The sequence below is a fragment of the Brachyistius frenatus genome, unplaced genomic scaffold (genome assembly GCF_029030835.1).
Source record: "Brachyistius frenatus isolate BFR_SWC_R1_liver_20210118 unplaced genomic scaffold, ASM2903083v1 Contig_96, whole genome shotgun sequence".
NCBI classification, from domain to species: domain Eukaryota; kingdom Metazoa; phylum Chordata; class Actinopteri; family Embiotocidae; genus Brachyistius; species Brachyistius frenatus.
This window is the reverse complement of record NW_027210695.1, coordinates 672,225-686,537: the sequence shown is the minus strand read 5'-3', so window position 1 is coordinate 686,537 and position 14,313 is coordinate 672,225. Positions and strand designations below refer to the sequence as shown.

The following is a 14,313-nucleotide window of genomic DNA, read 5'->3' as shown; positions in this document are numbered from 1 at the left end:
ATGCTGTGGCAAAGAGACCGCTGTATGGTTTTGAACTTACAGCTCTGCATATGATCCCTTACAGATCAAGGTGAAGTAATTATTGTTTCTTCCACGCCCTTCTTGTCGTGTTGCTTTCTGCAGCTGATCCTATTTATCGGGGACTGATTGAGCAGTTCTTCAAATGGCATATGACAACAGAGATGGCCCTGAAAGTGGTGGCCTCCAAGTGCGGCACTGAATGCTTTGCTTCCACGAGTGCCTTGAAAATAATGATGCACAAGCCAAGCTCAACTGTCACATCATTCATAAGAACCTCTGGCTGGATTATTTATCTTGGAAAGCACGCACAAAACAGGTACTTTCTTTATTTACTGAGGTCAGAGTGGGAATTGATCTTCAGGCGCTGAAGATATTTGGTGTCTTGTTAAAAAAAATTGCCACAGCAGAACGGGCTCTTACAGACCAAAGTGAAGTTAGTTTAAAAATGTTATATTTGACAGATGTTCACTGCAGTAACTTTTTTTTTTTTTTACTACACTGGACAAATAAGACACAAACAATTTGCATTGGATTTTATTTCTTCTAAAACCCAAATCATCCGATAAAACAAATTTGATGTTACTATACATATATTGTTGTTGTTGTTTTTTCTGTTTCATGAGAAAAAGTAAAGCTTAAAATCACGAAAAGATGCTCGCTTTGAACTCGAAATACAAAAATGCGACCAGAACCCAAACAGTCTGCAGAAACCGCAAGCATTAAAGTTTATAATATATATAAATAAACACGTCGATATTCGGCTAATATGCCTTCCGATGAGAATCTCCGATGCCCTCGTTTCCACATTTGCACCTAAACGCAACATAAACCACCGTTTAAATATGAACTTCCGGGTAACGGCATCGGAAACACTTCTGGTTTGCAGAAAAGGCGGATCCGCGTCTGTTACTTCGCCTCTCGGAACTTCTCTTGAACCCAATTTTTTATTATTTAATTTTTTTTTATTATTATTATTTTTTTTTTAATAAAACCTCTCACTCCTCGACGGGGTCGTAAAAAAAAAAAAAAAAAATCCAACAATAATAATAATTAAAAAAAAAAAAAAAAAAAAATTCCTCGCTGGACTGTTGAAAACGGAACCCCGCAACCCGGTCGAGCGGTTCCGACGCCGCAGTCACCGCGAACCACAGGGCGAGTTCTCTTCCGCTCCGGCTCAAGCGCTTTTTAAACTTCGGTCGGGGAAGATGGGCGATAAAGATCTGATGTGGGCGTTGAACACCGGGGACCTGGACGAGGTCAAAGCCAAGCTGGTAACGGTGAGATTCAAAACAAACAAACAACAACAACAACAACAATAAATAAACTCATTTTGACAGGTGTGCACGCTAAAAAGGTAACGGAGGCTAGTTAGCCAGCTAGCGGTAGCTGCGGTGTTTTTTTTTTTTGGGGGGGGTAATGCGGAATTGTCACACCGATGGAGCTCGATTTGATGTTTTTTTTGTAAAAAAAAATGTTCTTGGCGGAACATTTCGACCTTGTGTTTTTGTTTTTTTGTGTGTTATTTTAATGTCGGATGGATTTAAAGGCTTGTGACTACGGGAACCGTGTGTAGCTCGGCTAGCAACCTGTTGGTAAGCTAGGCACTAGTAGCGTCCGCTGGACCAAGCAAATAACGGTTGTTTTTTGTTTTTTTTATTTTTGTTCTTTATTTGTTTTGTAATGTCACCTTATACAACAACGTAAGTTATTGGAGAAATTATATATTTTTCTTTTACAGTCGGTATGACGGCTGACCGCTGTGAGATACGTGTAGCTAACTGTTAGCGGCTAACGGGGCCCAGGATCCAGCGGTGTCTCGCGGGGGGGTGGGGGCTCGGAGGTGGAGGTGGGGGGTGGGGGGTCGGCTACAGCAGACCCACAGGCACCTTCAGCTCTCCTACGTCATCTATTTGGAAGATATTGATTAAAAAGTCTTGACCTTTATTTCATAAACGCGTTATCGAAACAGTCTTATCTTGAAGTTATTGTAAACACAGGCTTCATGGTTACTTTCACAGTTGATTTTTCAATCACTTGTGCTCATTACATTTACTCAGGCTGCAGTTCTCTTTACAATCCAACTTCATCTGTTTTCACACCTTAACGGAGTCTAAAGCTGCTTCCCCCACTGGCACGGTTCGGCTTAACTCGGCTTTACTTGGATAGTACCTGATCCTTTTTGTAGTTTTTTTTTTGTTTCCTCTACATTCAGGTCCCGAGTTAGCTCAGAAGATACTAAAAGATGATGCCAAAAAATAATGTCGACCACAGACGCAATTGTCTCTTGAATCATCACCGTTTTCATTGCCGTTACTGAATCAGACTCAACATGGCGAAATCATCACACGGCTGTACTTTCTTTTATTGATTGAACTACGCTTTGTCAATTGAAGAGATTCAGACGTCCCGCTGACTGGTTGCCGACGAAAGGAATAAGGTTGATACACGGACCTCGGAAAAGTTTGGGGTCTATCTGACTTTTAAACCACCAAATGTTTAATTCTAATATATGATTACAGTTGCTGCATGTTGAGTGGAATCTAATTTTATTTATTTATATTTACACAAGGGGTTTTTCCATAGGAGAGTGCTGAATTTCCCCTTGGGGATTAATAAAGTATCTATCTATCTATCTATCTATCTATCTATCTATCTATCTATCTATCTCATATCTGTTGTAACATGTGGCCATTTAATTAATTCTGGGTATAAACAGCTCCAGTGCCTTATCCTTTTCTATTGTGACTGTGAACCACTCTCTTATTTTATCAGCCACTGGAGCTACAGCCATACATTTAAACACTATTAGAAGAGGTAGAGGTTCGTTATCCATCATTGCTAATGGATTCAGTGGGTTCGGGTGTGAAATGAAGAATTGTTCAGCACGTTGAACTTGACCTTCAGTGGAGTTTTTGATGAAGGTAGGCAGGCAGGCAGTGGTGCAGCCTGGATTAGGATGTTGTTTCTGAATTAGTTGGTGGTTACAGAAAAGGCTTTTTTTGCGCAACCGGTCTTCACATTCATTCGAGGCCAGGGAAGGGGAAACGGATAAAAAGAAACACGGGAAATTTATAAAATACCACTTGCAGGTTTTTGCCCCTTTCTGTTTCCATTCATATTTGATTTATTACACTTGTATTACAAACAAATCAAATGTATACCATAAATGATGGTTTCATTTAACGGTCCATTAGAAATGAATATGAGCAAGAGCCAGCATCCAGGGCCCAAGAACTCACCCATGTAACTGGACCGCTGGCTTTGTTAACACATTGGCGACGTGTGTGATTTCCTGCCATACGAATTCAAACTGAAATGAACACTGAAATCCTCAACCTTCTGCAGATCTTAATCTGCCTTTCTCACAGCAGACACTGTCAGAGTAGATAAGTTCTGAAATCTGTATCATTAAACTAGAATAGTAGGAATTAAGATCGGGAAAGGACACTATATTATTATAACCAGAATTCCAGATCATATGTAATCTCATATCAGTATAATTATAATATGATATTATCCCTAAAGAATATCTATCACTGCTATTTGCCCATTCCCTCCTTTTATTGGGATCTCCGCTTTATTAGATTTGCTCTAATTGCCCCAGGGGAACCAGATAGCCAAGCTAACTCTGTCATCCCCAGCTCAGGTGTTTTAATATGAAGGTCTCGTGAAACAAGATATTCCTCAACCTTCCAGGGCCTCTTCTGTTCCATACTTTGCTATGGAGATGGAGAGACATTTCCCAAGCTAATCAATGATCTTCATGGCTTCACCTATATGCAGGGAACTACTTAAATCATACACCGTTTTGATAAAAGTTGGAATTGACAGGCACAGCCGTGATGGATTTCTCTTGAATTAAGTATTGTTATGTGAGGGCCACCTGGTATACTCTCGGTTGTGTGTGGTTAGTATGGGAAGGAAACAAGTGTGTGTGTGAGGGGGTGGGGTTGGGGGGGGGGGGACCGTGGGAGGTCTCGACACCGCAGAAGGGAAATAAAGGGGTTTGTTGGTGGATGCTTGCAACCGACTTCTATTGCAGGCAGTGAAAGTTTCCGTTCCAAGTAAATGGGCATTTCAGATCCCCTGTAAAATGCATATCGTTGGCTTGTGAGGAAATTGAATCAATATATTTCCGCTCTGTTAACCTGTGCTTCTCCTCTCTGCCAGTCCGAAGATGTCAACCGGACCCTGGATGGTGGGAGGAAGCCTCTGCATTACGCTACAGACTTTGGTCAGACGGATGTGGTGCAGTTCCTCATTTCTAAGGGAGCCGATATAAATGTAAGCGCCACAACAACCATCTCCCCTGCCACTCTTTTTGAATTCATTTGCCTTCTCACCAGGGTTACAGTGACCACAAAAATAACTGCTGGTGTGCCTGCTTCCCTTCACAGTCTGAGCCCATTGTCAAACTGCTTGATTTTTACACAAATGTCATCGGTTTGTTTAAACAATGGCAACCTGGCTGTTAAAACCACGTTATCTTCTGCTATTTCAAACTTTGTCCATTCTCTCATTCAGTGATTGTTTTAAGCCTGCCAGACTTCACATTTAACCTGATTGGGCCACTGAGCCTCAGTCGTTTCTTCCGGTGTTGTAATAGTGGGCTGATCAGTGTCAGCTTAACTCTTTTGTAATTTTCAACTTTTTCAATGTAATCTTATCTTATTTATTTGGGGCCAAATCGCAACACAAGTTATTTCAAGAGGCACTTAACATAGTAAAGTCCTTACAACATTGCATACAGGAACCAAACAATTCCACAATTCCTACATGAGCGACAGCTGGAAGGAAAAGTATCTAAAGGTATCAGATGACTGTTTGGTAACTTGCAGGACTGAATGTGCAAAATGGCACCTTTTTTAAAGTCTGGTTCACTTCTAGGCATAGCAAGAAACAGCCTCAGGATACCAGTGAAACCAACTTATTTGTAGATCAATACTACTTTTATGAGAAGTTTTTAGGCTGTTTCGTTGATACCCAATGCGCCCACATCAGCAAGGTGCATCTCTCCCCTTGCTTAAGATTGGACTCCGCAAATCACCAGCCTGGACCAGTCTTCTCAGAGAAATGTGCAAACATTCTGTGGCTTGAGAGGCCAAGCAGAGACTGTATGTTAGTACAACTTTAAATCCTTGTGTCTGTTTGTCATGTTCACTACCTCAGCTACTGAAACAAGGGAGATCAATATCGTGTTGAAGTGCACTACCTTGTCGAAACTTTCTGAATGTAATGAGGAAGGAAAACCTCTCTAACTCTCTTGCAGGAGCTATTTTTCTTATTTATATTGGATAAAAGAGGGATTACGCCACTGTGTAGGATTTGGGGCTGCGCCTACGATCCGCTAAGATATGAAGCTTTTCTTTGTATTTTCTGTTTCTTTCTCTTGTTATTGTTATTTTAATTTAAAAAAATGTTTGCCTCCCACTCATACCTCTCCCACCCGCTCCCTCTCCAGGCTCCAGACAAACACGGGTTCACTCCACTGATCTCTGCCTGTTTTGAAGGTCACCTCTCCTGTGTCCAGGTCCTACTAGAAAAGGTTGGTACCCTGATTCAAGCGTGCATTCATACATGCAAATACCCGGGTGTCCTTCAGCCGTCGGTGCATGTTAATGTGTCAGAGGCTCCACGAGTGCTGATGAGGTAACTCATTGGACAAAAGGCCCTTTAACACAGTCCTGTGGAGGCTGTGCTGGAATGTTCATAGAGCATCACAGCAGCATCGCCACTGTTCACTTGTTTGTTTGTTTGTTTGTTTTTTGTCTTTGTTTTTAAGCCGTTTCATTCATAGGTGCGCAGCCCTTTTGCTCCATCCAAATGTCTGCCCCATCCTTCCACCTCGGTATCCCCGTGGGTGTTTACCTCTGGAACCATCTTAAATGCTACCTCAGTCGGATAGACGCACGCCGCCCTGTGCATATCTAGTCCCAGCTGTGAGGAGAGAGACAATACTGAGTCAGGCACAGCTGGCATTGGCTGCAGCACTTCAACCGAATAACAAGCACACAATAATTAATGTCCAATCCAGCCAGAGAAAACAGATTGGTCCGGTTCCATCGCAGTCAAATACAAAGCCTCATTTGTAAGTGAAGGATTTTAGAAAATTTGTTCCACACCTTACCTGAATTTTTGACTCGCAAGTGCATGCACGCCAGTCATAAATAAATGGCAGATCCTCCGCTCAGCCAAGCTGCTCTAGCTCGGTTTCACCACCGTCCAAATGACTCTGACTGCAGGGAAATTGATGGCCCGGTGGACAATAAATGTCACACAAAGTGGGCCCACAATAGCTACTTTTCTTTCAGTACCCCATTCGTTTATTTTTTGTGTCTGGTAGTCTTCGGCCATTTAACACTCAATATGCTTCAGTAGAATAGAACAGGTGTCTATAACTGACAGTGTCCTGTAATGTGGCACATATAACCCATAACGTTTAAGAGGAGCACAGGCTCATTTGGGCACTGATGTAAGGAACACGAGCTCGTCAGTGGGCTCGGCTTAGCTTTGTAACTACACATCTGTCAGCAAAATTGATGGTCAGTTTTTACTTGAGATGTCATGGCGAAGGCTCTGGTCAAAGGCTGCTCCAAACTGAATTGTGTATATGAGGGGAAAAAGATGGATATTTGGGAGGCCGAGGGTGAGTGAGCAGCTGTCTGTTCCCAGTCAGGCTAAATGAGGCAGGGTAAATGAAAGTTCCCCTACGCAGCTGTTTCACAGTCGCATCATCTTGGCTCAACGAAAGCAATGAGAAGCGGGGAGGGGGCTTTCACAAAGCTAAGTCACACTAACGATTAGGGAAGTCACTCTTTGCACTCGCATTTTGCACCACTCAGGCAGATTTTTCAAAAGGTTCGACTGCACTTTGAAGCAGGCGTTTAAAAAGAGGAAACCATAATCTATGAATAGGAAACAATGGTGTTAGGTTGGTGGGACACTTGCGCGGTACTCCATGCTATCTTATTCCTGTTGGCAGTCAGTTGTATTAATCCCCCCGGTTTTCATGAAGTCAGGCACACGCCCCGGCACTCGCACTAACAAACCAGCAGAGTCTTGCGAGCAATCGGCCAGCAGCTGGCAACTGCTGTCAGCTGGCCGTCAGTGCTGCTGGCTCGGAGATAAACTGAAGGAAGCAGCCGATGCCAACATGGGGGAAACATTTTTTTTTACAATTGTTTCGGTAAGCTATTTGCTTTAAAAGTTGCTAGCACAATGTCTTCAAGCATAGTCATGTATATTGTTCTGACTTGATTTATTTGTACTCGATTCAGAACTATTCTTTAGTTGTTTAGTTGATATCTAGAAACTATTCTCTACAAGCCTACAAGAAGTTTTAACTTCCACATCACAATAAAGAATTTGGGTTTAAACCCTGCATACTGTCCCTTATGAAAATACAAAGACTTCATTATCCACTTAAGTCATTTTTCTGTAATTCCGCTTCTAGACACATTCCTACAGCGACAGTAAATCCACCTGAAAGCCAGAAGCTCTTCTGCATCTGAAATTGGCAGCTTTGCAAGCACCAACTCTGCTTTGTGAATGAAAGCCTATTGGGCAGACCCAAGAAAAAAAACTTTTGCCTATGGTATCATAAGGGACGAGACAGACACCCATGGCTCATCTGAACAGGGATTATGGTGGAAGGCGAGGATTTAAGTGAACCCATGGGTTTGCTTCGCTGCTTCACTCCGTACTCATCTCTACTAAACACCAACAAGGATTAACACCCACATGCAGCCAAAAGGTCAACAGTCTCCACAGGGACCAGATCTCGATATATCTACCCCTGACAGCTCTGAAAACATGCCATATGTCTTAACATGAGATGAATAGATTGTCCCAGAGCCACACCACCGATTGTGTTGCTATATATCCTGTCTGTCTGGCAGCACCTGTAGCACCACTGCCACCACATTGCAGTGGATAAAAGGAGCCGACTGGGACTGTTGGGCTGTCAGACATTCTTGTGTTGGCAGACAAAAATGGCTGTGCATCATGGGAGGTGACCCCCCCCCCCCTCACCGCGTGCTGTGCTGTTGTTTGTAATGAATTATGAAAGGCCATTTTAACCCCAAAGGTGACCCAGCCATAAGATCCTGGCCAAGAGTGCTGACGACAGCCTGCAGCGACCCGCCAGTTAATTTTAAGTCAACAATGAAAGGGCACACACACAAATACACACTCGCTCTTTTCGTCTATGAGGAGCTCTGCACATTACCGTTGACTGGGAAGAAATGCAGTGTTATTATGTCAAGTTAGCGCCTGTTGTTATCTGGTCTTTTAAACTTGGCTCCACAAAGTGAGCTTCTTTTTGTTGTGCGTGTGCCATTTAGTTGTACTTGAGTCCAAACGTATAAATTGTAAAGTGAAACAGCCTGGTAAATAATCTCAGAAAAGCTATATGACGATAAAAGATGATCTCAATACTCCTCTGCAGTGGCTACTCGTCTAGTCCATTTTCAGTCGATAGAAAATGAATTCGAAATTGGTCACTTAAATCATTTCTCCAGCGAACATTCTCTGGTTCCACCTTCCCGCATGTGACTAGGTAGGTAGGTAGGTATATACTTTATTAATCCCCGAGGGGAAATTTTTTAACTGAGTGTCTTTGGGTTCGAGCTGTTGGTCGCAAAAAAACAAGACATTTGATGTAACGTAGGGCTTTGGAAAATTGTGCCTGCTCCGATACAGATATTGATCTTTCCCCTTTTTTCTTTTCTTTTTTGCCGGGTGTTATAAAATCTAACCCCTTACAGGTCGGTAATGTTTGACTGCTGCCATCTGGTCAATAGTCTGTTGCAAGCATTGCATTTCAAATAGGGTTTGAGTGAAGGTCTAGCCCCAGTATTTGAAGACTTATGCATGCGAGACCTTTCAACTCCATTCGCTGGTGGCATAATGAAAGCTTAGTTGACCCTTTGGCAGGTCTTTGGCATTATGTTACTGACCCAGAGCTGCTCCGAGTGACTCCATAATTTGGGATGATGATGATGATACTTCTCGGTTTGACTGGGGACACCCTGGGAGTCTATTCTTATTCATTATACCGTGTCCCACTTGGCCACTACTTTCTGTTTGGACAGTGAGGTGTTCATGGGGGGTCATTATTCAAGTTGAGGGAAGCTCATTACTGTAAGTGGTGTCAGGAGTGTGCCGCTGTGCTTGTTGGCCATTGGGGAAGGAATGGTGTATACGGAGAGGCAGCAACAGGGGACGGGTATGTGCCAGAGTTATTCTCAGAAATCAACCATAAGTATCCAAACTGAGTATAAATCTGACTCCAGATTGCTGCTTTGGCACGATATTTGTGGCGACTGGCAGCAAATGCTCATTATGAGATTGTTTTGCCTCAAAGATAAGGTATAAAGTTTTGTTTATCAGACTGATGGCTCATTTGTTCCCAAGCAAGCGCGGTATTGATAGTTAAAGGGCTAAAGTCAAGGTGTATCGCTGTTTCCTGCCATCTAAATGAGGTCTGTGGAGTCGGTTACTGGGAATCGTCTCGAACCAGCTACTAATGACTTCCCCAGAGCTGGAGAAAAGAAGGGAAAAAAAAGGGGGGGGGGCGGCCTTCATCCTATCTTGTTGTCCTCCCCTTCAACCACTGAACCCACTAGAGTGGAGAGTACAGTGATTGTTTACCAGGAGCCTGATATGAATGAGTCAGCAGCTATTGGAAAAGTTTACTGACACAACAAACACTTAATCACAGTTTATTCTTTGGTTCCTGCAGTATTTTTGATGGATAATCACAACATCAGAGAAACATTAAAGCACTATCAGAGCAGAGTGATTCAGGTTTTCCTCCAGGAATCTGTCCCGTCTCTGACAAGATAAATTACACTGAAGGAACCCTCTGTGTATTTGCAGATGAAATAAGGATCATTTTCTTTCCTTTTTGAAATTTGAAGACCCGGGGCCTCATTTGTAAAACACAACGTCGGATTCATACTAAAAGTTTACGTGCGCACAATAGTAAAAAAATGTACGTCCGCCAAAAAACAATTATATTTATAATTATCGTGCGCACACATCAGTCTTATATCCCGCCCTCTACACACCCACACTCAACCATAAACGGCCAATGCAATGCATACCATGAATATTGATGACTAGACATGAGCCTGCTGACCAGTGGGTCTTGATGGTGGAAAAAAATAAAATAAATCAATGAATGCATTTTTGTGTTGAGGTGGAGGATAAAAAATTAAAAAAACAGGAAAAAAAAAACCCAGTCGTGTTCCCTTCAGTACCTTTACACACGAAAAGTACACCAAGTGATATTTGCACAGTATTTCGAAAGCACTGTGGATGCTCTGTTCTGAAATTCTTCAATGCCGTTTGACGTTTTCTTGGATTTCTACTATCGATCGTGATAATTTAATCACCTCGCCAAGTCGGTGCGGTTGAATTCATTTCCACAATCTGTCTTCAATTCACAACCGCACCATCTGTCTCCAAAATACGTCTCTTTTAGGCCCCGTTTTGTGTGTAAACAGCTGATATAAATCAGGCCACTGGACACCAAAGCCTCCGTAACAAACCTGATTTCACACTTTGCTTATGATTTCTGTGTTTGAATACATGCTGCAAGCATCCTTTTTTTTTTTTTTTTTTTAGTTACGCCAGGCTACTGTTCCCTTCTGTTTCCAGTTTTCTAGTCTGAGCTAAGTTAGTTGACAGCTTGCGTCGTATCCGTGATGTCGACCAAAAATTCTACTTCCCAAATTGTGAGTTTTTCCTTTTCCTTTAAAATATAGATGCACATATGTTCCTTTTTTTTTTTGTATTGACAAAAAAAAAAAAAAACAATCTACCACAAAAGGGTATTGGGGCCCACCAGAGTCATCACAGTTCAAGTGTTACATAACAGGACTCTTAACATAGCTGAAGTGTTGACAGGTGCACACTCCCAAGAAATGTGAAGCATGTTGTGAATTGACAAAAGTCTCTCCCACTTGGTCTTTCATCTCCTCACCAATTAGAGATGTAGATCTGACAGGTTACCCTCTCAGCCCGGCTAAATCTCCCTCGCTCAGGATACGCTCGGTTGCTCCGGCGGCATTGGAATCTGCACCCAGACAACCATCCTCAACACTGCCGCGAACTTGAACTGGGTCATATTGTTTTTGACGCCCTGCTTCTCCACGCAACAATGGACTCCTCTCTGCCATGGTTCTGTAAGCCCTTCGCTAAGAGGCTAAAGTTGGCAGGCCAAACCGAGGGGCGGCCCCACTCCTCCGTTGCCCATTAAATCTGTTGTCACTACAAGTGAATTCAACAAGTTGCCAGTCTCGTTTCCTGCGTCTGTTTAACGTCCTCAGTAATGGATTCGGGCCTCAGCATCTGTGACTTGGTTTTGCATGTGGCGTCTGGATAAAGAAAAATTCAAGTTTTGCTCTAATGTTTTCTTTGAATATAACAGTAGCTGTTCAACAAGGGCTTCTGCCTGTAGGCCAAACATTTGCAATAAGCGCTACAGACGAGGTACATGTTTACCATAGAAAGCCAATATTTTGGAGGTTTACAATCCAAGCACGGTCTGTCCACTACTGTTGGTTGCAATTTAAATTTTTTGGTATTCACTGGACTACACGACTGATGGCAAACCATGCTGTGGCCAATGGAGGAGAAGCAGACGTTCCGCTGTTCGGTTTGTCACGGTAGTTTCACGTGGTGCCGCTATGATGACGAGCTGCACCGAGAGGTTGCTATCTGCCGTGCAAAGTGAAATCCAGAAAAGTAGCAGGGAGAGTTGAGCGGCGTGTGAAACATGTCGTAGAAACACGGCTGAAGTAGAAGGTCCTGACTGTTAACTTTGGGCTGACCTCTTCTCCTTCCATTCACTTCCACTTTTGCAACCCAGTCTCTCGAGAAGTTCCTTTCATCAGTCTGTCTGACAGTGAAACACCTTTGCGGGGTCTACTTTTCATACTCTAACATTGGCAATTCGTTTGTCAGCATAGAAGAGCAAACTACAGCTCGAATGGCTGTGCAGCATCGTAGATTCCTAATCATAACTTTGTTTCTTCCACATCCATCACGTCAACGATTTTACTTTGGTCTTCTATCGTTCGCGGTGGCCCCGGAGGAGTCTGCTCGGGGTTCAGTGCCGGGCCACGAGCTATCGTGTGCAGAGCTGAACTTTTTTCACCTCTCAAACAAAAACCTCACAGCTGGTACAACTTCTGTGTAGAATTCATTCGTAGAACTTGGATACAAAACTTTGCGTTTTGGTCTGTAGTCCTTTATCGTATTGATTCCCTGATCTTCACAATTCTTCAGATGTGTTTTTTTTTTTTGTTGTTGTTATTTTTGTTGTTGTGTTCCAACTTCTGAACTCAGTTCTGTAGCTCTTCAGCACCTGGAAATATTTGGATCCCAATGTGTATATATGTGGACACTATGTTCGTAAAGGGCTATGGATCCCTGCCTCTGCTCGTCACTGTGAACCCCTGAGCAGGTGTGAGCCGGACTTCACGCTCTCACTAAGCATATTTAATATTCACGTCCCTTCTCCTTCCACAGGGAGCTGACAAAAACCAGAAAGGACCGGACGGCATCAGTGCCTTTAAAGCTGCCCAGAGTGAGGCCATAAAGGCTCTGCTCAAGTGAGACACCACAGTGTGGGAGGTGGCTGGACAGGTGGGTGAACGGGCACACAGATGGATGCAGTGGTCCCCTGACAGAAGATGGACTCGCCCCCTTTTTACCCTAATCGACCTCTGTCTTAACACTGCTTTTGTCTGTTTGTTGGAGGTTCATTTTGTCTGTCTGGTAATTTTTTTTTTTTTTTTTTTTTCTTTCTTTCTTTACCTTGTTTTCTCTTTTTTTTTTTTTCTACCCCCACCCACAAGTATTTTGGGATAGGTTTTTCTCTTCTTTTGGCCTCCGTTTGTAGCCATTTAACAGAAGGACTTGTCAATTGCGCCTCCCTTAGGGACCAAACACTTGAGGGCGCGTTCTTGAACTTGGATCCCAAAAACACTGCTACAGAATACAAATCGGACTCCTTTAATCGAAACGCAAAGCTCGCCACTTACAGACAAATCTCCTCTGTGCAGTTGTCTCTTAAATCTATAAAGAACTCAAACGGTAATAGCTCGATAGCGTGTTGATATTTTTACAACTTCAGTATAAGTATTGTAAAGCCAGGACCTAATCTCATGAACAGTAATTGCACTGTACTATACTAGATAGATTGAAAAGAAAGGTTGTAAAGTTTCATGAACCTTTCACTGTGTGGCCTCTTCATGTATCTTGATTTCTTTTTTTAATCGACCAAACTCTCCCTCAAATCCGATTTTGAAATTATGGAAGTTTTGGGTTCGAGAGGTCCAGCTGTCAGACTTTCCTTTTCTACTTGGCCCTGTGTCACTTGCATATCAAATAAGGGTTTTTGACAGAAATATACATTGTTCTTAGACCAATCACCATGCTGGCTAACTAGAAAGAGTTGAATGTTGCAGTTTAAAAAGAAAAAAAAAAAAAAAAAAACATCTTTACAGAATCCCTTTTTGAAGCAATGTTAACAGCACATAATAGGATTAGGAAATGTAGAAATTACTTCATTTTGTCGCCACTTGAGTGAGATTTCAGAGCAAAAAATACTCATTTTTCGTTGCAGCTTTTCTGTGTATTTTGTAACTGATGGGCTTTAGGGGGCTGTGAATGATTGGTAAATAAATAGGGGTTAGAGTTGAAAGCTTGATGGTGGGGGCTGTTAGTATTCCTCTTGCCTTGGATTTGGTTAGATGCCCTGCCTGTTTTGCTGCATGTCAAAACTGCCTCTGCTTTTATGCTATGAAATGGTCACTGTCCTCTCTTGGTTGCTTTCAAATGAATTACTACAGTGTAATGGACAAAAAAACAACAACAAAAAAAACATGATGCTCTTGCTGACTTTGTTGTGACAAAAGTCTGTAAAAACAGAAATAAAAAATGTATAAAAAGAAAATCTGTCATCTCAACCCATTTTGCTTGAAAACGTTGAAGTCCGTTTATTCTAACAAAGACGTCAACCGTCCCGCCACTGATTTTTCAGTGTCATAGACTCGGCTGAATAACTGAGGTAATCATGCCGTTTGACAAATTTTACCTTTCGGTATTCTCGTTGCCTTGAGTGATCTAATCAGTGTTTGTGAACTAATGCAGCTCCGTCCCAAACATAAAAAAAAAAAACCTGTCAGGCTCTAATCTTTGTTGTCGTACCAATCTACCGCCTCGAGCGCTTCCATTATAAATCACTGGCTGACTTCGACACCGGCTAGATTTGTCTGAATG

At 42.5% G+C, this 14,313-nt stretch overlaps 1 protein-coding gene across 1 annotated transcript; it reads left to right on the top strand.

Annotated features, from left to right (window-relative positions):
• The first annotated feature begins 1,073 nt into the window (after positions 1 to 1,073).
• mtpn (myotrophin) lies at positions 1,074 to 13,987 on the top strand. The gene is made up of 4 exons (XM_069711086.1): positions 1,074 to 1,298; positions 4,192 to 4,305; positions 5,483 to 5,566; positions 12,559 to 13,987. Exons 1-4 carry the CDS (start codon positions 1,227 to 1,229, stop codon positions 12,643 to 12,645), a joined length of 357 nt encoding a protein of 118 aa, XP_069567187.1. The 5' UTR covers positions 1,074 to 1,226; the 3' UTR covers positions 12,646 to 13,987.
• Positions 13,988 to 14,313: the final 326 nt, after the last annotated feature.

Bases quoted from the DNA above. Each gene is read 5' to 3' on its own strand.
- mtpn (XM_069711086.1), top strand. From the start codon at position 1,227: ATGGGCGATAAAGATCTGATGTGGGCGTTGAACACCGGGGACCTGGAC. The intron at 4,306-5,482 runs GTAAGCGCCACA...CTCCCTCTCCAG, and splicing joins CTAAGGGAGCCGATATAAAT to GCTCCAGACAAACACGGGTT. The intron at 5,567-12,558 runs GTTGGTACCCTG...CTCCTTCCACAG, and splicing joins TCCAGGTCCTACTAGAAAAG to GGAGCTGACAAAAACCAGAA.